The sequence below is a fragment of the Ctenopharyngodon idella genome, chromosome 11 (genome assembly GCF_019924925.1).
Source record: "Ctenopharyngodon idella isolate HZGC_01 chromosome 11, HZGC01, whole genome shotgun sequence".
Classification (NCBI taxonomy): domain Eukaryota; kingdom Metazoa; phylum Chordata; class Actinopteri; order Cypriniformes; family Xenocyprididae; genus Ctenopharyngodon; species Ctenopharyngodon idella.
Window position 1 is genome coordinate 12,474,046 of NC_067230.1, and position 18,643 is coordinate 12,492,688.

At 38.1% G+C, this 18,643-nt stretch overlaps 2 protein-coding genes across 2 annotated transcripts in view; one reads left to right on the forward strand and one right to left on the reverse strand.

The window, feature by feature from the left end:
- suox (sulfite oxidase) overlaps nt 1-18,643 on the reverse strand; it is a 58,011-nt gene that overhangs the window by 24,674 nt on the left and 14,694 nt on the right. The gene's annotated exons all lie outside the window — the stretch shown is intronic.
- Nucleotides 6,363-16,592, forward strand: inpp1 (inositol polyphosphate-1-phosphatase). The gene is made up of 6 exons (XM_051912902.1): nt 6,363-6,548; nt 7,404-7,616; nt 7,715-7,775; nt 10,620-10,820; nt 11,512-11,686; nt 15,343-16,592. Exons 2-6 carry the CDS (start codon nt 7,413-7,415, stop codon nt 15,842-15,844), a joined length of 1,143 nt encoding a protein of 380 aa, XP_051768862.1. The 5' UTR covers nt 6,363-6,548; nt 7,404-7,412; the 3' UTR covers nt 15,845-16,592.

Consider the following 18,643-nt stretch of genomic DNA (forward strand, 5'->3'; position numbering starts at 1 on the left):
TTAAAATATGTTCCATGGAAGAATGAGTCATAAAACATGAGGGTGACAGAATTTGTATTTTTGAACTAACTATCCCTTTAAGTCTGATTGTCAATGATTATCAAAAAAAAAAAGTTGAAATAGAGTACCTCAGGGATGACGTGTTTTTGTAGCCAATTTTAGGCATTTTAGGACTTCCGGTTCCATCGGCCCGAAGTCAGTGGGTTTTTTTGAATGGGTTTTTGCTAAATCACCTGAAATAAGGTCTGTGGTTAACAAAGCCTCTAAATATTCTCACGTTTTGATCTATGACATAAAACACACCAGTTATAACCCGCTTGAGATTTTTTAAACCTTTATTGTGTCTTAAAAAACGGCAGTTGCTAACAAATTGCTAAAAGGGACCACTGGCGGGGACTTTAGACGTCATCATGACAAACAGGACATTTGGACAGCATTTCTCATGAAAAAGTGGAAAAGTATTCATACACAGCGCAGATCATAATCAGAGAGCATGTTTTTAGATAAAGTTGTTTTCTAAATAAAGTTTGAGGAAGCTTGGTGGTGGTGACGTTGATCCGCGACCATGGTGTGCTGTTAGCTTTTTATATCTGACGACTTTATTTAGGCTTCAAAATGTATAAATGTTGTGTTAACTTGTAAAGATTATCTTGATAGACAAAACGTGTAAGTGTCATAACCCTTTGTTAAACACAGAGCTTATTTTTTGCGATTTTTCAAGAGTCTTTGGGAAAAATGCATTGGCTTTTGTTCGAGGGAACCCATGCGCCACTAACTACCGGATTGGCCTACAAAAACACGTCATCCCTGAGGTACTCTATTCTGATTCATGGTCCCTAAGGGCCACCAAAACGTTCGAAGTGGGTGGAGCCACTTTTACTAAAATGGCTATAACTCGTGAACAGAATGAGATATTTACACCAAACTCAGCGCACCTATGAAAAAAACTCAGACACCAAACTCAGCGCACCTAAAAAAAAAAAAAAATATATATATATATATATATATATATATATATAAAATGGCTATACTTCACCGTAAGTCCGATCGACTTGACAATTGACATGCAGTGTCTTTGTCCGAGGTGCCATGATTGTCTATGAGGACATTGATGTATAGCCCAATGAAGTTTGAGCAGCTAACAGACAAAGCTAATGGAGGCCGATCGGAATGGAACTCGCTGGGCCTGTTTGACTCATGGCCCTAGAGGCCTGTGAGAAATTCAAAAGAAATCGGCCACGGGGGTGTTTGCTTTCGCATTTTCACTTGCGCAAATAATCATGTATCATGCGATTTTTCACACACGCCCATGAAATTTGTACCATATGGTAGAACTCCTCATTCTGAGCAACTTTGCCTAGGACCGCCCCTGCACATCGTTCATTAAATATTGGAGACCTTTTCAAAAACCAACTTTGGAGATCTAGTCCTATTTTGGCTCAACCTCGATAACTATTAAAAAGCTTTAGAAACTATATATTTCTTATGGTAAATTGCCTGTATTTACTGTAAATGGTCTTTTCCATCTATGATCGAGATGGTTACAGGCTTGCTAATTAAAATGTAATATATTTTTATGCATGTGCTTAAAGGCCTTAAAACGCTTGAACTCCAATAATTGCTGCTCACAGCTATAGTCTTTATTGTATTTAGCTTACAGTCAAATACAGAGCATTGTTTAACAGTTTAGAGAATCTGCGATAAAGAACTACTACTAATAATAATTATTATATTAATAAATATCAAATATCACACACACACACACACACATATATTCAACCAGAAATATTTGTGTGCCATGAACAGCATCCCAGTTACAAAAGGCTGGAAGTTGAAATACATGCCTTTAAAAACATGAATTTACAGTAGGCTATTAATGCTATGATGCTGGGGAATGAATGCATGATTGCAGGCTTAATTAATAGCAATTAATATATTAATCAAATAGACACTTTATTAGTTGCAGTGATGTGACAATCATTAATCAGTGCCTTCCCAGCTGACACAGAATGCTCTCATAACCTTGACTTACGTTCTGGCAAGGTTCTCTCAAAGTTATGAACAAATGTTTTCCAGTATTGTTAATAGAAGGTTTGTTTAATGTTATCTGGTCTTTAAAGGTAGGTAAGGATTTTTTTTTTTATAAACACTTTTTTGTTATACTGGTTGAAGCTCTCTTCACATCCTGGTAGCAATCAATAATAGAAGTGATCTAAAAATAAAAAAATGTACATATATCTTCTGTGGAAGTCTCAGGACCAAAATAGTTTGTCCAATCATTGCATTCGGTCCGTGGCCTCGAGACAATGCGCGCACAAATGAACGGAACTGAAAATATTAGTGCACGCTCCTCAAATCGCAATTCGTTTATGAAATATTTCGAAAAGGTAATGAAGTTTCAATGTCAAGCATTAATTGCAACAGTGCACATTTTCAAAACAATGAATAGTTTGTGTAACATGATAAATCGTCTGAGCTGTTTTACCTGATTGATTAATGGTATTCTGATAAATAGGTTGGACACAGAACGAATAACAAAGTCTACTGTTTTTACTACTGTGATGTCATTGGACTGTTTTACTTCATTTGTGAGGCTTTAAATTTAATTTGAATAGTTTGGTTAGTAGCCCTGATTAGTACTGCAGTTTGTTGACAACAATGCCTGAAATAAACCTCTACAAAAGTATTTGTGTCCTAATAAAATGTATATAAGCAAGCCTGGTGTGAAAATTTTGTGTCATCCTTAATTTCTTGTTTATTTTGTGTTTCACAGCTCCATCAGTAAGGCTCACGTTCCCTTTAACACCAAACTACACATTTTCCTGTTTTCTCATATTATACTGGATATTATGTAGAATTATAATTAAATAGTCACACAAGTAAATGCACATTTACTTGTATCTGTCACATATTTTTGTTTATTTTTTAAAGCTTTAACAAAGCAACATCAAAATCTTTCCACATACACCTGTTTGGGAATCAATAGTCTCCAAGTACTAATAGATCATAATAGATTAAAGGTATAGTCCATCCAAAAATGAAAATTCTGTCATCATTTACTCACCCGTTCGAAACCAGTGTGACTTCTTTTCTTCTGTGGAACATAAAAGAAGACATTCTGAAGAACACTGGGAACCAGCTGAACCAATAATTGTGCCCAATGACTTCCATTGTATATACAAGAAAAATATGTTCCATGGAAGAATGAGTACAACATGAGGGTGACAGAATTTTTATTTTTGAACGAACTATCCCTTTAAAATGGACCCACAAAAGCATATATCATGTTTTTGTTTATTGTATTTAGTTTACAGTCAAATACAGATCATTGTTTAAAAGTTTAGAGAATCTGAGATAAAGAACTTTTAATAATAAATATTATATTGATAAATATCAATATATCACACACACACGCACACAGTATATTACACCCTTGGTAAATATGAGCAAAAGATGATGGTCATCATCCCATTCTCAAACTCTGGCGCCTCAACCAGTACTTAAAAATCCTTTCATTCAAAATGATTCATACAAAGATAGTAATGCAATCCATATGTGCAGGAGAATGGTTCACATCACTGGATTAAAGATGCCTATTTCCACATTCCAATCTGTCCAAAGCACAGGCCTTTTCTCTGTTTTGCTTTTCAAGGCCAAGTCTTTCAGTTCCAGGTTCTACCATTCGGCCTGTCTTTGGCACTGTAGGGTGGTCTCAGCTGCCCTAGCTCCCCTTCAGTTGCGGGGTATCAAAATCCTGCCATATCTGGATGATTGGTTAATTTGTGCTCCTTCTCTAGAGCAAGTGTTTAGGAACACGGAGGAGATACTAGCTCATATTCAGTCATTGGGGTTCATGGTGAACTGGAAGGAGAACAGTCTCAACAGCAGGTAAACTTAATGGGAATACATTTCAATTCCATAACAATGGAAGCATGTCTCACTCCCAAGAGAATAGACAGCCCAGAGAAGGCATTAAGCCACTTCCAGAAGGGGAAGCTTGTGACAGCAGGCCTAATCACAAACGTTCTCGCAAGCGCTTATGTGACAAACAAATCAAGCCGTGAGAGTTTGGTTGAAGTAGCTAAATACCCAACTCTTGCTCCACCAGCAGAAGTAACGCAGACATTATTATTCTACCCTCTTGTTTTTGTTCTATCTGAAAGAAGCTAGGTGTGTCCTGACAAAATTCAATGTTTTTGTCAGGACACACCTAGAATGTTTGTTCTTATAATAATAACTGAAGAATGTTTGTTCTTTGTAATGGTGCAATTACAGGGCTTCTGGAATTATGAAAGGCGTGTGACTATGGCAGAAGACTCCAGGAATGTTCAGAGAAGATTCATCCTGATTTATGACTGATCTGAATTCACCATTTGACTCTTTCTTTCTTTTAAAGGACAGAGTGTTTCAAATAATCAGTTTTATTTCTCCATATTATTCAGATAACAACAGAACAGAACTCAATCCCCCCGGTTTCACAGGCAAGGCTTAAGCCTAATTCCAGACTAAAATGCATGTTTGAGCTGTTTTGATGTAAAGCAACTTGCACTGGCTGGCATATCTTAAAATATGTCAGTGCCACTGTTTTGTCTCAAGATGCACACCAGTAATGTTTTTTTCTAAGGCGCGTTTATAAAAGCTACTTAAATGGCCTAATCCTGGCTTAATCTAAGCCCTGTTTGTGAAACCAGGCCGTTGTTTGGAACAATTCTGGAATTATCTGGTACTGTAACCTATTAGAATATTAGAAATTACTGATTTTTAAATTAATAAAGTGTTTCCGTATTGCAAATTATGCTCAGAGTTAGGTCCTTGAGTGTCTGCCATTTGCATGTGTGGAGAACACTTTATCTTCAATAAACTTTCTCAATTCATGACTCCTGGTGTTCATTTTCCATACTTTATGCTGGTCTCTCTTCAGACCAGCTGTGTTTCCAACAGTAGATCTAGGAAAATGTGTGATGGGTAGTGCAGGATTTGAAGCCAGACCCTTTAATGTGTATAACGAATATGGGAAGGTGTTTTTCCAATACAATAATTGGAGTTATTCATGTCATGTGACACTTTTCAAGGTGTCGTTTATGGCTCATTAAAGTTACATGTAATAAAGTCTTTAACTATTTAAAATTGACCAATGCTACAGGATGATGCATAAGAAACAGTAAACACTAGACTTTATTTGATGTCAATTTCCTTTAGCTCAAAATGTAAAGTATGACACTAGCAAGTCCAAGGTCACGAGTTAAATTCCTAGGGAAGGCATGACCTGATAAAATGTATAGCTTAAATGCAACGTGAATGACTTGCAGTTTTCTATATGCCCCTAAAGAGTGTAATGGCCCTGGATTCAATAAAAAAAAAAAGTCCATTGGTGCCTCAGTGACTACTTCACTCAGAGAAGCTGTCAATCTCAGCTGTCAATCATGACGTCTCACCCCTGTTTTTATAGCATCAAATAACTAACTTAAACCAAACTTATTTAAAAAAAGAAAAAAAAAAAAAAGAAAAAGAATACTTGAACTTACATCAGCATGATAAAAACTACATAAAATGACAGAAACCATCTTTGGAAAAAAATTATTTGAAGTGTTTAATTGTTTAGTTTGTCTCACATCCCATTAAATTACATGGAGAGGGCGGGGTTTATGACCTATACTGGGACCAACCACCTGGGGGCGATCGAGACGCTTTGGCTTCACTTTTCTGTGCCACACAACTATGTTACAGTGGTGGATGCACTATTTTTCTCCTCTGATCCCAGCGAATGTCCCGTTGATGACAAGATGTCTAGTAATGAGTATAGAAAAAATTGTACTGCGCATGTGTCGAACTCTCATCCACGCGCGAGACGCGTCCGAGCGCGGAAAGTGAAGTATACCCGGGGCTTAACGGACCCTCGCGCACGAGGAGGAGGCGTGGCATGAGTTCCCACCTGAAGGGAGGGTGGGAACTCATGCTTTCAAAACTAGCTTGTTAGACTCTTCGAAATTGCCTACCCACCCTACCTTTAATAATGTTCTCAAAAGGTTAGCACAAAAACGTTATTTATAGTTTGTAGAAGGTTTTTTAAATGTCATCATAATGTTGTGAGAAAACGTTCTTATAACAACATTATTGGTCATTTAAACATTTATAATAACAACTAACTTCAAATTAATAAGGTTGTGTGTGCTATTTTAAAAGAACATATAATATAGCTTATTTTTTCAAACACTTAATGCATTTGAGTTTATCTTACTTAGTCCATTAAGCATAAACGTATCATTCCATTCCAGTGGAAGCTTAGTTTATCTGAAATGCATGTTCGTCTCCTGCAGAGGGCGGTATTCATGAACAAACTCCTCCTCCTCCTGCATTGACGCAATGAGAGGGGGATATGCTCTCATTTCCGAGGCGTTTCCGTTACTTAAAATCATCTTGCGATAAAGTCTGCTGGTCACGTTTCAGAGATGGTGTGTGCGCGCGATCTCAGACAGAGGATCAGTGCAGTACAGTGACTTACAGGAAGCGCGCGACTTCAACTCAAGGACACCGCATCAATCTCAACGGTATAAGCTTCAATTGTTATTTGTTTACTTTATTTGTTAGGTCTATTCAGCAATAATGGAAGCCATTCGATTCAATACAGATGTGCTGTGCAGTGTGTGTGTGTGTGTGTGTGTGTGTGTGTGTGTGTGTGTGTGTGTGTGTGTGTCTCTCTCTCTCTATGACTGCGCTTCATGTATACGTGCTTATGTGTTTTGTCTGTGTGTTTGTTTCTTTGTGCGTGTCTTTTGGAATAAACCCGACCGTAGAGGTGATGAAAACATTGTTACATTCTGATAAAATGTCTACAGACGTTTACCACAGCTGTAGCCTATATTACTTTTCAAAATAACCATCAAAATATCGTTTTAAGTATATCCTGATATTATTTTACTGTGAAGAGGACATCCAGTGATGTTATATACATTTGCATGGCTATTTGCATTTATTCGCACCATTCCCAGTATCTGAGTCCAAAGTTGAACAAGCAGCATGCATTTGTACATTGATACAAATACACGCTGTTTAAATTCACTTTACATTTACATATGTATTCAGTATTATGACTTCAATCAGATCTCTTAGCAACTATATCAGCATGACACTCAGTACACTCATGTGTTGATATAGAGGTCTCTGAGACATGTCCTTATCGAGCTGTGATTTGATTGCACAAAGACATCTGTCTGTCAGTGTCCTTGGGCATTCGTCATAAGTTTTTGTCCCAGTTAGAGTTCTTTTTTAGGTTTGATTTGACCTGATTTTGATTTGACCTGTATAGTGTTGAAACATTACTGGCATACTTGTAAAACAGCATCATTGTGACTATTCGATCTATAAACTGTAGCTTATCTTGTTTATGTGTGTGTGATTCACAGGTCTCCAGTATGGCAGAGTTGCTGCGGTTGCTCCTGAGTGTGGCAGAAAAAGCCGCCAATGTGGCACGCGTCTGTCGACAGGAAGCGCCGCTTTTTGAACTCCTGGTACAGGAAAAGACAGGAGCTGACAAAAACAAGAAATTCGTCCAGGACTTTAAGACACTTGCTGATGTGGTGATACAGGAAATGATTCGCCATGATGTTTGTGCCCAGGTTCTTAAAAATAAAGCTTTCAATGAAATCAGAAATAATTTCAGTCAAACCGGTCAGTTTGTCTTGAGGCCTAAACATTCTCTATTCTTGTTTTATAGTTTCCAGAACTGACCGGCTTTATTCATGGAGAGGAGTCAAACAAGTTTGAGAATGGGCTTGGTGAGTTACCTTGAGATGCTTTGATTCATGCTGCACTTGAAAGGAGTTCAGTTTGCAATAGGGGTTGCACCGACTAGTTGACTTGAATGCTCTGCCATAACGCTTTAAGCTTGACGTCAACTAGTCACTGGTCCTACAGAGGGTGCAACAGCATAAGAAATCTTTGAAGTCCACATTTACACTCCAAAATGACAAATAACTGCATACTCTGAGAACGCTCCACAAGACGTGTGATTATACCATCTGGACGGGAGAATGCATGTTTTAAACAGCTTATTGTACAGGTAAGTTAATCGCCATTCTAAACAAATGCGTTGTAACGCAGACTCGTACATCACGCACAGATCGCACGCACAGGATCATTCAGTAGCGCGGAAATGTATTGTCAACACTGTTCTGTGATTTCTCAATAAAATAGCTTAGAAACTGAAACGTTCAAGCATGTATTTCTTAGTAACTAAAACCCACAGCTTCACTATTAGTAGAGAGACGCCGCCAGGTAGAATTAATTCACACACAATCGCTCTCTCACTAATGCAGTCATATAAATGTAATCTTACTGTTACTTTATCTGTATCTGATTGAGAACGAGCAGAAATCTGTGTGAAATATAATGACCTAAAGACAAAAGAACTGATAAAAATGAGCTTTTATGTAGGAGCAATAGTGCCATGCTGGGCAGAGCTGTCATATGCCATAGCTGTGCACAAGGCAACGCGTTGGAGTCTCAGCTGTCCGCTCAAGGTTCAGGCTTATGTGTTCATTAATGACGTCACCAGCGACTAGTCGACTCGACTTTAATCACATAAATGTCAACTTTAAAAAATCTGAAGCCGTTCAACCCCTAGTATGCAATTGTAATTAAATTTTCACCACTCTTGTGGCACTTGATCTTTGACTCCTAAAATCGGCATGAAATGGAAGACGTGAAAGTCTTCCTTATTGTGATGTGTATCTAAGAGAAATGGCTTCTGGAAGAAAAGCAATTGATTGGATGGTTGTGGTTTGCTAGTGGTGGATCTCATGTGAGTGACAGATTGCCCCGCCCTCATCATCAGATAAGAGAAGAGATGTCGCTGCAAAAGGGAGGGGGAAGTTATTTTGATTAATGTTACGAGGCACGTAAATTTATAAAAATTATGTGCACAGATAAATCATTTATAATAAAAACGGCAATATTCCATGAAGAACAAGAATTGACAAATTTGCTTGAACTCAACTGAAATATGAAAAGATGGCATATTGTAGTAGATTGTCGCACAATGTACACATTTCTTTACATGACAGAAGTTGTTTTGATAATTATTTGGGAAAGTAGAATCAGATAAAATTATGAAAATGTTAAAACAGGTTAAAGGTTTAAACTTATTCAGATAAATTAGAATTGAAATACTATGTTGAGCTGTGGTGTCCTTGTAGCAGGGGTATAAGAAACTACATAATTTCATAAAGGAATCAAGTGTTCTGTTGTAGACAACGTCGGAGTGGCCTAGTACAGAGCCCTGTGGGACTCCCTGTTAGGCTACATGATGCAGAAAAAAAAAAACCTTTGTAAGTGCAGTCACGAGCTCTGTTTACACTAAACTCAAGCAAAGGGCTTTCCGATTGCAGTTTTTAGCTTGGTTCATGGGGGTGTGTATGACAGGATTTGATTTGGGGTTATGCAAATCATTTTAAAATCAGATGGGTTAAAGCCACTGGGGAAGTTGTGGCCGTAGCACCTGGTAGGCAAACGGTTGAATGATGTAGTAAAAAGTCATAGATATCATTATGGGAGGATATTGGAGGACCTGAGGAATACTTAGCATGAGATTTAAATGCATATGTCTGTTTTGGCAAACTTGTCGCCTTTCGGCAAAATTCTCCATTCTGACATTGAAATAGGCCATTTATGTGATTAATGCAAATCTAAGGAGTTATTTTTTTTATGGGGGTTAAATGAATGTATAACTGAGGGAACATTCAGAAACATTTCAATGGCATTTTTTTTATCTTCTCGCTGTGTGATGCCTAATAAAGTAGGCAGAGCTGCTTTGTGTACAGGAGTAACTGCGGTAATTTTGCGGTAATAAGTGACACTGCAACTGTCATAGGCCATTAAGAGCTGTGCTTGTAAACCTCACTCCCCTGATCCTAGAGGCTGCTGTCGTTAGCCTCCTCCTTAGAATGCCCGACTCCCATGCTGGAGACCACGGTTCGTGACCCGCTCGGAGCGGGTTGAGTAGAACCAGTTACATTTGGTGCCGTGACCCGGATGGGAGTGAGGTTTAGGGGGGTGAGTGTAACTGTTGTAGGCCAGTTAGAGCTGTGCGTGTAAACTTCACTCTCCTGATCCTAGAGGCTGTGGCCTTTAACCTCCTTGTTAGAGCACCCGATTCCCACGCCGGAGATGACGGTTCGCGTCCCGCTCGGAGCGGGTTGAGTAGAACCGGTTGCACCACATCATCTGTCAGAGAGCATTTGCATTTTCATTCAGCTCATGTTGTTTTTTTAACCTACATAACATAACAGCCTAAGCATAACATTATGCTTAGGCTGAAACTTGAGGTTTACCATTTATAAAACTTTTTGTTTTTGAACGGCAAAATAGTTTAAAATTGTATTTTTTGTGGTCATATTACCGTTTACGATGTTACCATGTTGTTTGGAAAAAAAAAAAAAAGTTGCTTCCTAACAAACATGCGGTTCTATTCTAATTTCTGAATTTTCTGAAACTATTTTGGGCATCTTTGCTTCTCATACTTTATAATTATGCTTCTGTGATGGCAAAGAACACTCAAACTCAGAGCTAGTCAGTGTATTAAATAAATAACTGGAGTTTCTGTGTGATTGTATGTCAATCAGGGGAGAGTGTTACTGTGACAGTCTGTGCTCAGGAAGAGGACACAACTGCTCTGTTGGCTAAAGTTCTGGATGGCGATCGAACGGCCGCGTCACTCCTGAGCAAGGCGATCCATCAGGACCTTCAGCTCAGAGATGAAACGGCTGAATCTCTACAGCTGTCAGTCAGCCCAGCTGATGTGGGCATCTGGATTGATCCCATTGGTAATGTATTTGTTATTTTCTCTCCATTTGTTTACTTGGCTACCAATTTCCCTCAAACAACTGAATAGCATAAAATTAATTCAATTTGTTTAACTTAGATATTTACATTTACATGTGCAGTATTCATTTAGTGAACACTTTTATACAAATGAGGAACATCACAAGCAGTTTGTAATAGAGCCAACAATATTCATAGTACACAATACCAGGTCTAGTGTACTCTACATAACTGACCAAATATGTATGCTGAGCATCATTTGAAAGACTCTTTGTTGAGTTCAAAAGTGAGATACATGAACGTGTGCCCTAACTAGTTTTGTTGCATTTTTTTTTTAGTATTTTCTACATTTAGCACTAAGTTCAAACCAAAAGTGAATTTTAATGACATGTTTAAGATAAGTCTTATCAGATATGTTTATGCAGCACTGTGTCATTGTTCAGAACTAGTTGCAGGCATGTACAGGTGATATTCAATGCGAAACATTATTAGAGAAACTGTGACTGAAACTTAAAACTGGAAAATGTTGTTTGTAGACATTTAACAAATAATGTTTTGAAACAAGGCAACTGTTTTTGCACAAAGCACCTGGAGAGTGGGAAAAAAAGAAGTTCAAACAAGTTGAGCCTTAGTTTTTTCTTGATGTGTTGTTCAGGTTATCAACAGATGTATTTGGTTATTTTCTTTGAACAGATGGTACAAGTCAGTACATTGAAGGGAAAGAGGAAGAGGAGCCGGATGAAGGCTTTTGTCCTTCCGGACTCCCGTGTGCTCTGGTTCTGATTGGGGTTTACTTACGAGCCACTGGTCAACCAGTCATGGGTGTCATAAACCAGCCGTTCAACCGCAAAATCTCCGCGGGTAAAGGGTAAGAGTGCTGCTTTACTGTGTGTGTAAATGTAGTCACAGCATGTTTTATTACAATCTAAAAATAATTCAGTGGCTTTATAAATATTACAATAATAACATTTCTAAATGTCACTTAAGTGATTGTTTGAGTTGGATACACCAGAAAATGCCATAAAAAAATCCAACAGTTAATTTTAAGTCTAAAATGTACATATAGCTATAACTAGAATTATTACTTATTTTCATATCAGTATTATTCATCTTTAAAAACAACTTAAGAATTTGAGTAAGCTGGTCCTGGATAGTGTTAACACATGTATTGTTGCACTATTGTTGTAGAATTACTTGATGGGCTTAGAGAAATATTTTCCCCTCTGTTGTGCTGAAAATGTTGGTACGACTTTGGTTTTACATGGAAACTAATGGGGGTCAATCAGCAGTTTGCCAAAAATACACACACACACACACACACAGGTTTGTTTTGCTATCAAAGTGAGGACATTCCATAGGCGTAATGGTTTTTATACTGTACAAACTGTACGTTCTCTCCCCCTACACCTAAACCTACCCATCAAAGAAAACTTTCGGCATTTTTACATTTTTAAAAAAACATAATTTAGTATGTTTATTAATCCTTTTCCCCCGTGGGGACTGCTGGCTGGTCCCCACAATGTAGGTGATTTCAGGTTTTACCATATTTGTGGGGACCATTTGGACCACAATGTAATATAAACCTCTACACACAAAACCTAAAGATTCATGTAAAAACAGAAAACCTCTATTGTAGCTTGTCAGAGACTAAAAAAAAAATTGAGAAATGATGAACTGCTGTTGTTAAAAAGAGGTCAATTATGAATATTTTTGTTCAAAATTAGCTGCACAGTCACAAAGCAAAAACACTACCTTGATGTTGTTTGTTTGTTTGTTTGTTTGTTTGTCATGGCTACTTGTAGTGACTATTTGCACACTGATGTAAAAATAATTTCAACTAACTATATATAGTATCTAAAATTATATGTGTAAACAGTATTTATGTAAATACTGCCTTTTTATGTCTGGTTCTCAAACCCTTTGAGGGTTAATTGGGTTTCTCACACTTTTTTTCAGTGCGGCAACAAACTAGTAATTGAGATCCAAAAAAGTAAATACCAAAAACTTAATTTCACAGACTTTTTGACTGTGAAACTCAAATTAATGAAGAAATAGAGAATTCTGCCTGGATGATTCAGGAGACGAGTCTTTAATTTTGAGTAAACCTCGAGTCTTCAATTTTATAAGTACTCATGTCTTGCATGTTTTAGTGTTTGACAAGCTCCAATGAATTTTTTCTTTTTTTACCTGACTCTGCTGTTTTTCATTGTGTTGATTTTTTTTTTTTTTTTGTGTGTGTTAATTGCATGGAAACCAATACAATCAATAGCAGCTTTTCCACCGACTGGATGAACGGTTCCAGTTATATTTCCACTTGAGCCTGGTTCGGCAGGCTCAAACTGTTCTCGGCCTGGAATTTTCAGCACAGTTGGAAAATGAAACCATATCCGGTAATGCTGGGCTGCATCGACACGGAATGGAACGTTTAAGCAAAGAGCTTTGGCCTGATGGTGGAAAAGCAGCTAAAGTAACACAGATGTGTTTTGGAAAGGCTGTACAAATTTACACGTCAAAATGTTGCATCCACATTTATGCGAAAAAATTCACAAAATTTCAAGAAGAAATAAATTGTTAAACCAGTGCTTTTGAATGTGGGTCAAAAGCCACTTTTCCACCATCAAGCCAATCCATTCTTGTTGCTTAAGTGTTCAATTCCTTGACGATCCGGCCCAGCCAGTACAGATATGGTTTCATTTTCCATGGTGGGGCTGATAACAGAGCTCTTTGGAATGTAATACAAATGCGTCAGTCGTTGCCCTGATAATGCAAGAGTTCACAGACAGTATGAGATGTAAATAGCAACCCTGTTATGGAGGATGATCAGATATTTCTTTTAATTTTATAATTAACTTGTGTAACTTAAAGGGGTGGTTGATTATGATTTCACTTTCTTTAACTTTAGTTAGTGTGTAATGTTGCTGTTTGAGCATAAACAACATCTGCAAAGTTACGACACTCAAAGTTCAATGCAAAGGGAGATATTCTCTGTTATAAAAAATGATGTTTAAGGACTACAACAATGGCTGGTAGGGACTACAATGAGCTTCTTCCTGGGTGACATCACTAACTCTAAAATTTACATAAACCTCGCCCCCGAGAACACGTAACAAAGGGGGTGAGGCCATGTTGGGCTGCTTTAGAGAAGAGGAATAGTTGTTGTAGTAGAGTTGTTACTATGCCGTCATTTTACGCTGGACTGCTTCACAGACGAGGGTCAATTCAATGCTAGATTTGCACAAAAGATTAACATGACGTATCACATGCTAGTTAATAAGTTAAATCAACTGCACAGCAACTACATAAATTTATCCACTAACTGTTCAGAAATGTCCAGTTGCATCCTAAAAGTTGTAACTTCTTCCTGAGTCTCTCCATCAGTGTCGACTCCGGTTTGAACAATGTAAGGCTGAACACCGCTACTGACAATCCTCATTTTGGCTTCGTGAGATTCTCCAGCTTTGTTGTTGTTGAGCAACTGAAGCGCGAGCTGTTAAAGCTCCGCCCTCTTCTGGAAAGCAGGCCAGGAGCAGCAGCTCATTTGCATTTAAAGGGACACACACAAAAACTGCGTGTTTTTGTTCAAACCCAAATAGGGGCAAATTTGACAAGCTATAATAAATGATCTGTGGGGTATTTTGAGCTCAAACTTCACAGACACATTCTGGGGACACCAGAGACTTATATTACATCTTGTAAAAGGGGCATTAATAGGTCCCCTTTAACTTCGCTTTAAAGGGTTAGTTCACCCAAATATTAAAATTCTGTCATTAATTACTCACCCTTATGTTGTTCCACACTCGTAAGACCTTCGTTCATCTTCAGAACACAAATTAAGATATTTTTCATAAAATCCGATGGCTCAGTGAGGCCTGCATTGACAGCAAGATAATTTACACTATTTGAACTATTGAAATTTTGAAACACTTGTGACGTAACAAAGCCTCGTTTACCGAAATCATGTGATAATTAAACAAAAGATTCGTAAAGCTTCGAAGCTTCATGAAGCAGTGTTTTGAAATCGCCCATCACTAGATTTTGTTGAATAAAGTCGTTTTTTTTTTTTTTGGTGCACAAAAAGTATTCTCGTCGCTTCATAACATTAAGGTTGAACCACTGTAGTCACATGATCTGTTTTAAATATGTTTTTAGTACCTTTTTAGTATCTTGCTGGTAATGCAGGCCTCACTGAGCCATCGGATTTTATCAAAAATATCTTAATTTGTGTTCCGAAGATTAACGAAGTGTGGAAGTGTGTCTTACGGGTGTGGAACGACATGAGGGTGAGTAATAAATGACAGAATTTTCATTATTGGGTGAACTAACCTTTTAAGCTTGTTTCTATATAGCTGAAGTGTTCATGTAGTACTACTTATTTGTCCTGCATTACTTCCTGTATAGTTACCTATTAATGACAGACCATTATTTTAAAGTGTTACTGAAAGATTGAAGCTATCATGACCTAATACCTCATGAAATATGTAGGTTACTGGATTACTTAATGTCTTTATTTTGTCCTGATTGTAGATGGAAAGGCCAGCACATCTGGGGTGTTTCCTATGGAGATGTGAATGTTTGCTCGTACACGCGGCGCAGGCCGTCGAATCCACAGAAGAGCGAGTGTTTGTCGGTGCTGCTGAGCTCCAGCGAGAGGCCCGCTGTCAAGGATGCGCTCGCGGCGCTTCCCAACAGCTCGCTGATGTATGCGTCCGGCGCGGGATACAAGATCCTGTGCGTGGTCCAGGGTCTGGTGGACGTATATGTGCTGTCAGAGGGCAGCACGTTTAAGTGGGACTCATGCGCTCCTCATGCGGTGCTGCGGGCGCTGGGCGGCGGCGTCTCCGATCTGAGTGAGTGCATGCGCGCTCATCTCAATGGACACAAGGGACACACCACTGAACTCACCTACCACCAGCCCCACAACCACAGCCAAGGTGTGGAGAGATGGGCCAACCAAGGAGGAATCATCGCCTATTTGGACTCCAGCGTAATTGATAAAGTCGTGGCGGCACTTGCTGGAAAGATATGACAAAAATATTATGATACTCAAGTTATGCAAGTTTGTGTGTTTGTATTTTGTTTTTGCATATCTTATGTGCTTTATGATTCTAGTTTTATAAGATATAGTGACATATTCAAATATTAATTTAAAGCTGTAGCTTTTCAGGAGAAAAAAAATATCTTAATACTTGTCTGCTAAGTTTTATTTTTTGGAAGAAGTTGGTTATATTTTCAAGAGAACAGGGAAAGGAAAGCAATCACTGTTTGCCTCATTACAGATGATATCACACATTTTACAGTTACTGCTGGTCACCTGAGACAAAAGAAAAAGCTAGAAACTGACAGTTCTCTGGGTTAGGATTATCATACGTAACACATGGACATTCATGCCCTTTTATGGTGATGCTTTTGACATATTTTTTCCCCCCCTTCATATTTCACTCTGAAAAAGACATAATGAGTGCAATGAGAGCTCTCACCGGAACAACATTTGGCTTGAATTGTACTTCATGGTCTCATTCTTAACCTTTACGGACATTTATGAACTTTTCAAACCTAAAATATTCTGCAAGAACTTGACCATATTAAAATGTACAAAATATTTCAAAATATTATTGTCTGTTAAATACACAACTGGTCAAAAGTAATTAATAATTAAACAATTTTAAGTCTTTTCTGCTCACCAAGGCTGCATTTATGTGATCAAAAATACAGTAAAAACAGTAGTATTGTGAAATATTATTACAATATAAAATAACTATTGTTTTAAAATGTCATTTATTGTCATGATTGTTATTTAGTGTCACATGATCCATCAGAAATCATTCTAATATGCCAATCTGCTACTCAATTATTAATAATGGTTCTTGTTATCAGTGTTAAACTATTTTTGCTGCTTAACATTTTTGTGTTAGACAGCACAGAGGAATATCAATGCCCTTTTATGTGCAAAAACCATCAAAAAGATCCTCATTTAATTCCCTCTTGGCTTTGTGTCAGTGCCAGTGTGCTTATGACTAGAAAAGGATCCAAAGTGTCACTTCATACTGTACACATGCAGGTCATGTGATTTGAGTCCGTTTATACCAAATACTGGATAAATGTGATCAAAATTGTGATGTTACAAATCACATTTTCACATTAACAAAACCTCTTTGGCTTAGTTCTTTAATGTGTCAAAATATCCACAATCAGCAGTGGGGAAATTTACTTTTAAAAGCGATACATTACAATATTGCGTTACTCCCTAAAAAAGTAAGTATGTGACTTTTCATGTAATGTGTTATGTTACTTTCTCTCAGCTGGCTGAGGCTTGCTCTCTTGCAGGCCCAGGTGTTTTCTTTTTTGCAAGTGTTCAATGCAGTAATGCATTTAACAACACAGCCTAAATAACATCCACCTTCATTTTATTAAAAAAACACATTTAAAATATTATATTCGGAGCACTTGTAATATTAAAACTGAATAGTAATGCGTTACTTTACTCATTACATCAAAAAAGTAATCTGATTAGGTAGTGCATGTTACTTGTAATGCATTACAGCAACGCTGTCCACAATTATTTTCGCATGAACGGTAGATCGAAATTGAGTGTAATGAAGTTATTAACCTTGCAGAAGACAAAAATTTTAATTTGACAATTGTTTGTGGTTCTAAATGGTACTAAATACAATATCACCTGGAACCAAGTCTGATATATTATAGTGCCACACTGCATTAATACATTATTCCTTCACAAAGATTTGATCTGTTTTAAATCCATAGTAATGAATAGAAAAACACGCTGCAGACAAGAAGGCCAGTGGCACGAGAAGTGATCAGTTAAATATGCATCTTTTAAAAAATATAAAAACAGATTTATTGTGCTAAAAAACAAAGTTGTGCTAATTTTATCTTGTTCTGTTCTTTATGTAATGGATTTGGATAGGTCGGGCGGTTCGAACGAGGGGTTGCATTGGTGCCGTGACCCGGATGGGAGTGGGGTTTAGGGGGTTGAGTGTGACGGACGTAGGCCAGTAAGAGCTGTGCATGTAAACCTCACTCCCCTGATCTCAAGAGGCGCTCTAGAGACTGCGGTCTTGAGCCTCCTTGTTAGAGCGCCCAACTACCATGCCAGCAGACCCGGGTTCAAGTTTCACTTGAAGCGGCCAATTTGAACAATAGGGGTTGCATTGGTGCCATGACCCGGATGGGAGTGAGGTTTAGGGGGGTGAGTGTAACGGACGTAGGCCAGTAAGACCTGTGCATGTAAACCTCACTCCCTTGATCTCGAGGCGCTTATAGAGACTGCGATCTTTGGCCTCCTTGCTAGAGCCGAGTTCCGCTCAAAGTGGGCGGTTCAAACAGGAGGGGTTACATTTAATTAGTCACTGAAGTGAGCCCAATAGAAGTACAAATCTTATGGTTTCCGAGTCAGTCACTGATAAGCAAACAGTATTTTACAATTTCAACAAAACAAATGAATGTTACCCTCGTGAAGGGATATTTTGAGCATGACCAAAAAAGTTGAGCTGCATATGGGCTTTAATGATTGTCCTAATGTCCTTCTGTCAGCTAAGAATTGCAACACATTCTATGAATGAAAGTAGTAACCGTATTTCTAGAGCAACATCTGCAGCTGAAGCCACTGAACAGCTGCAGTGCTTTTATGTGGCACTTAACATTTACTTTACACTAGAGTTTAATGCAGAAATGTTACACTTGCACACGCTCAGGAGCAAAGCATTTGAGCAAATCAGCTTTAATATAGGAGGGTTGGGGTGAAAGGCAACAAATCATGGGGGGGGAGAGTGTCCTGCACATTTTAACCACTTTAATGATTGTCTGA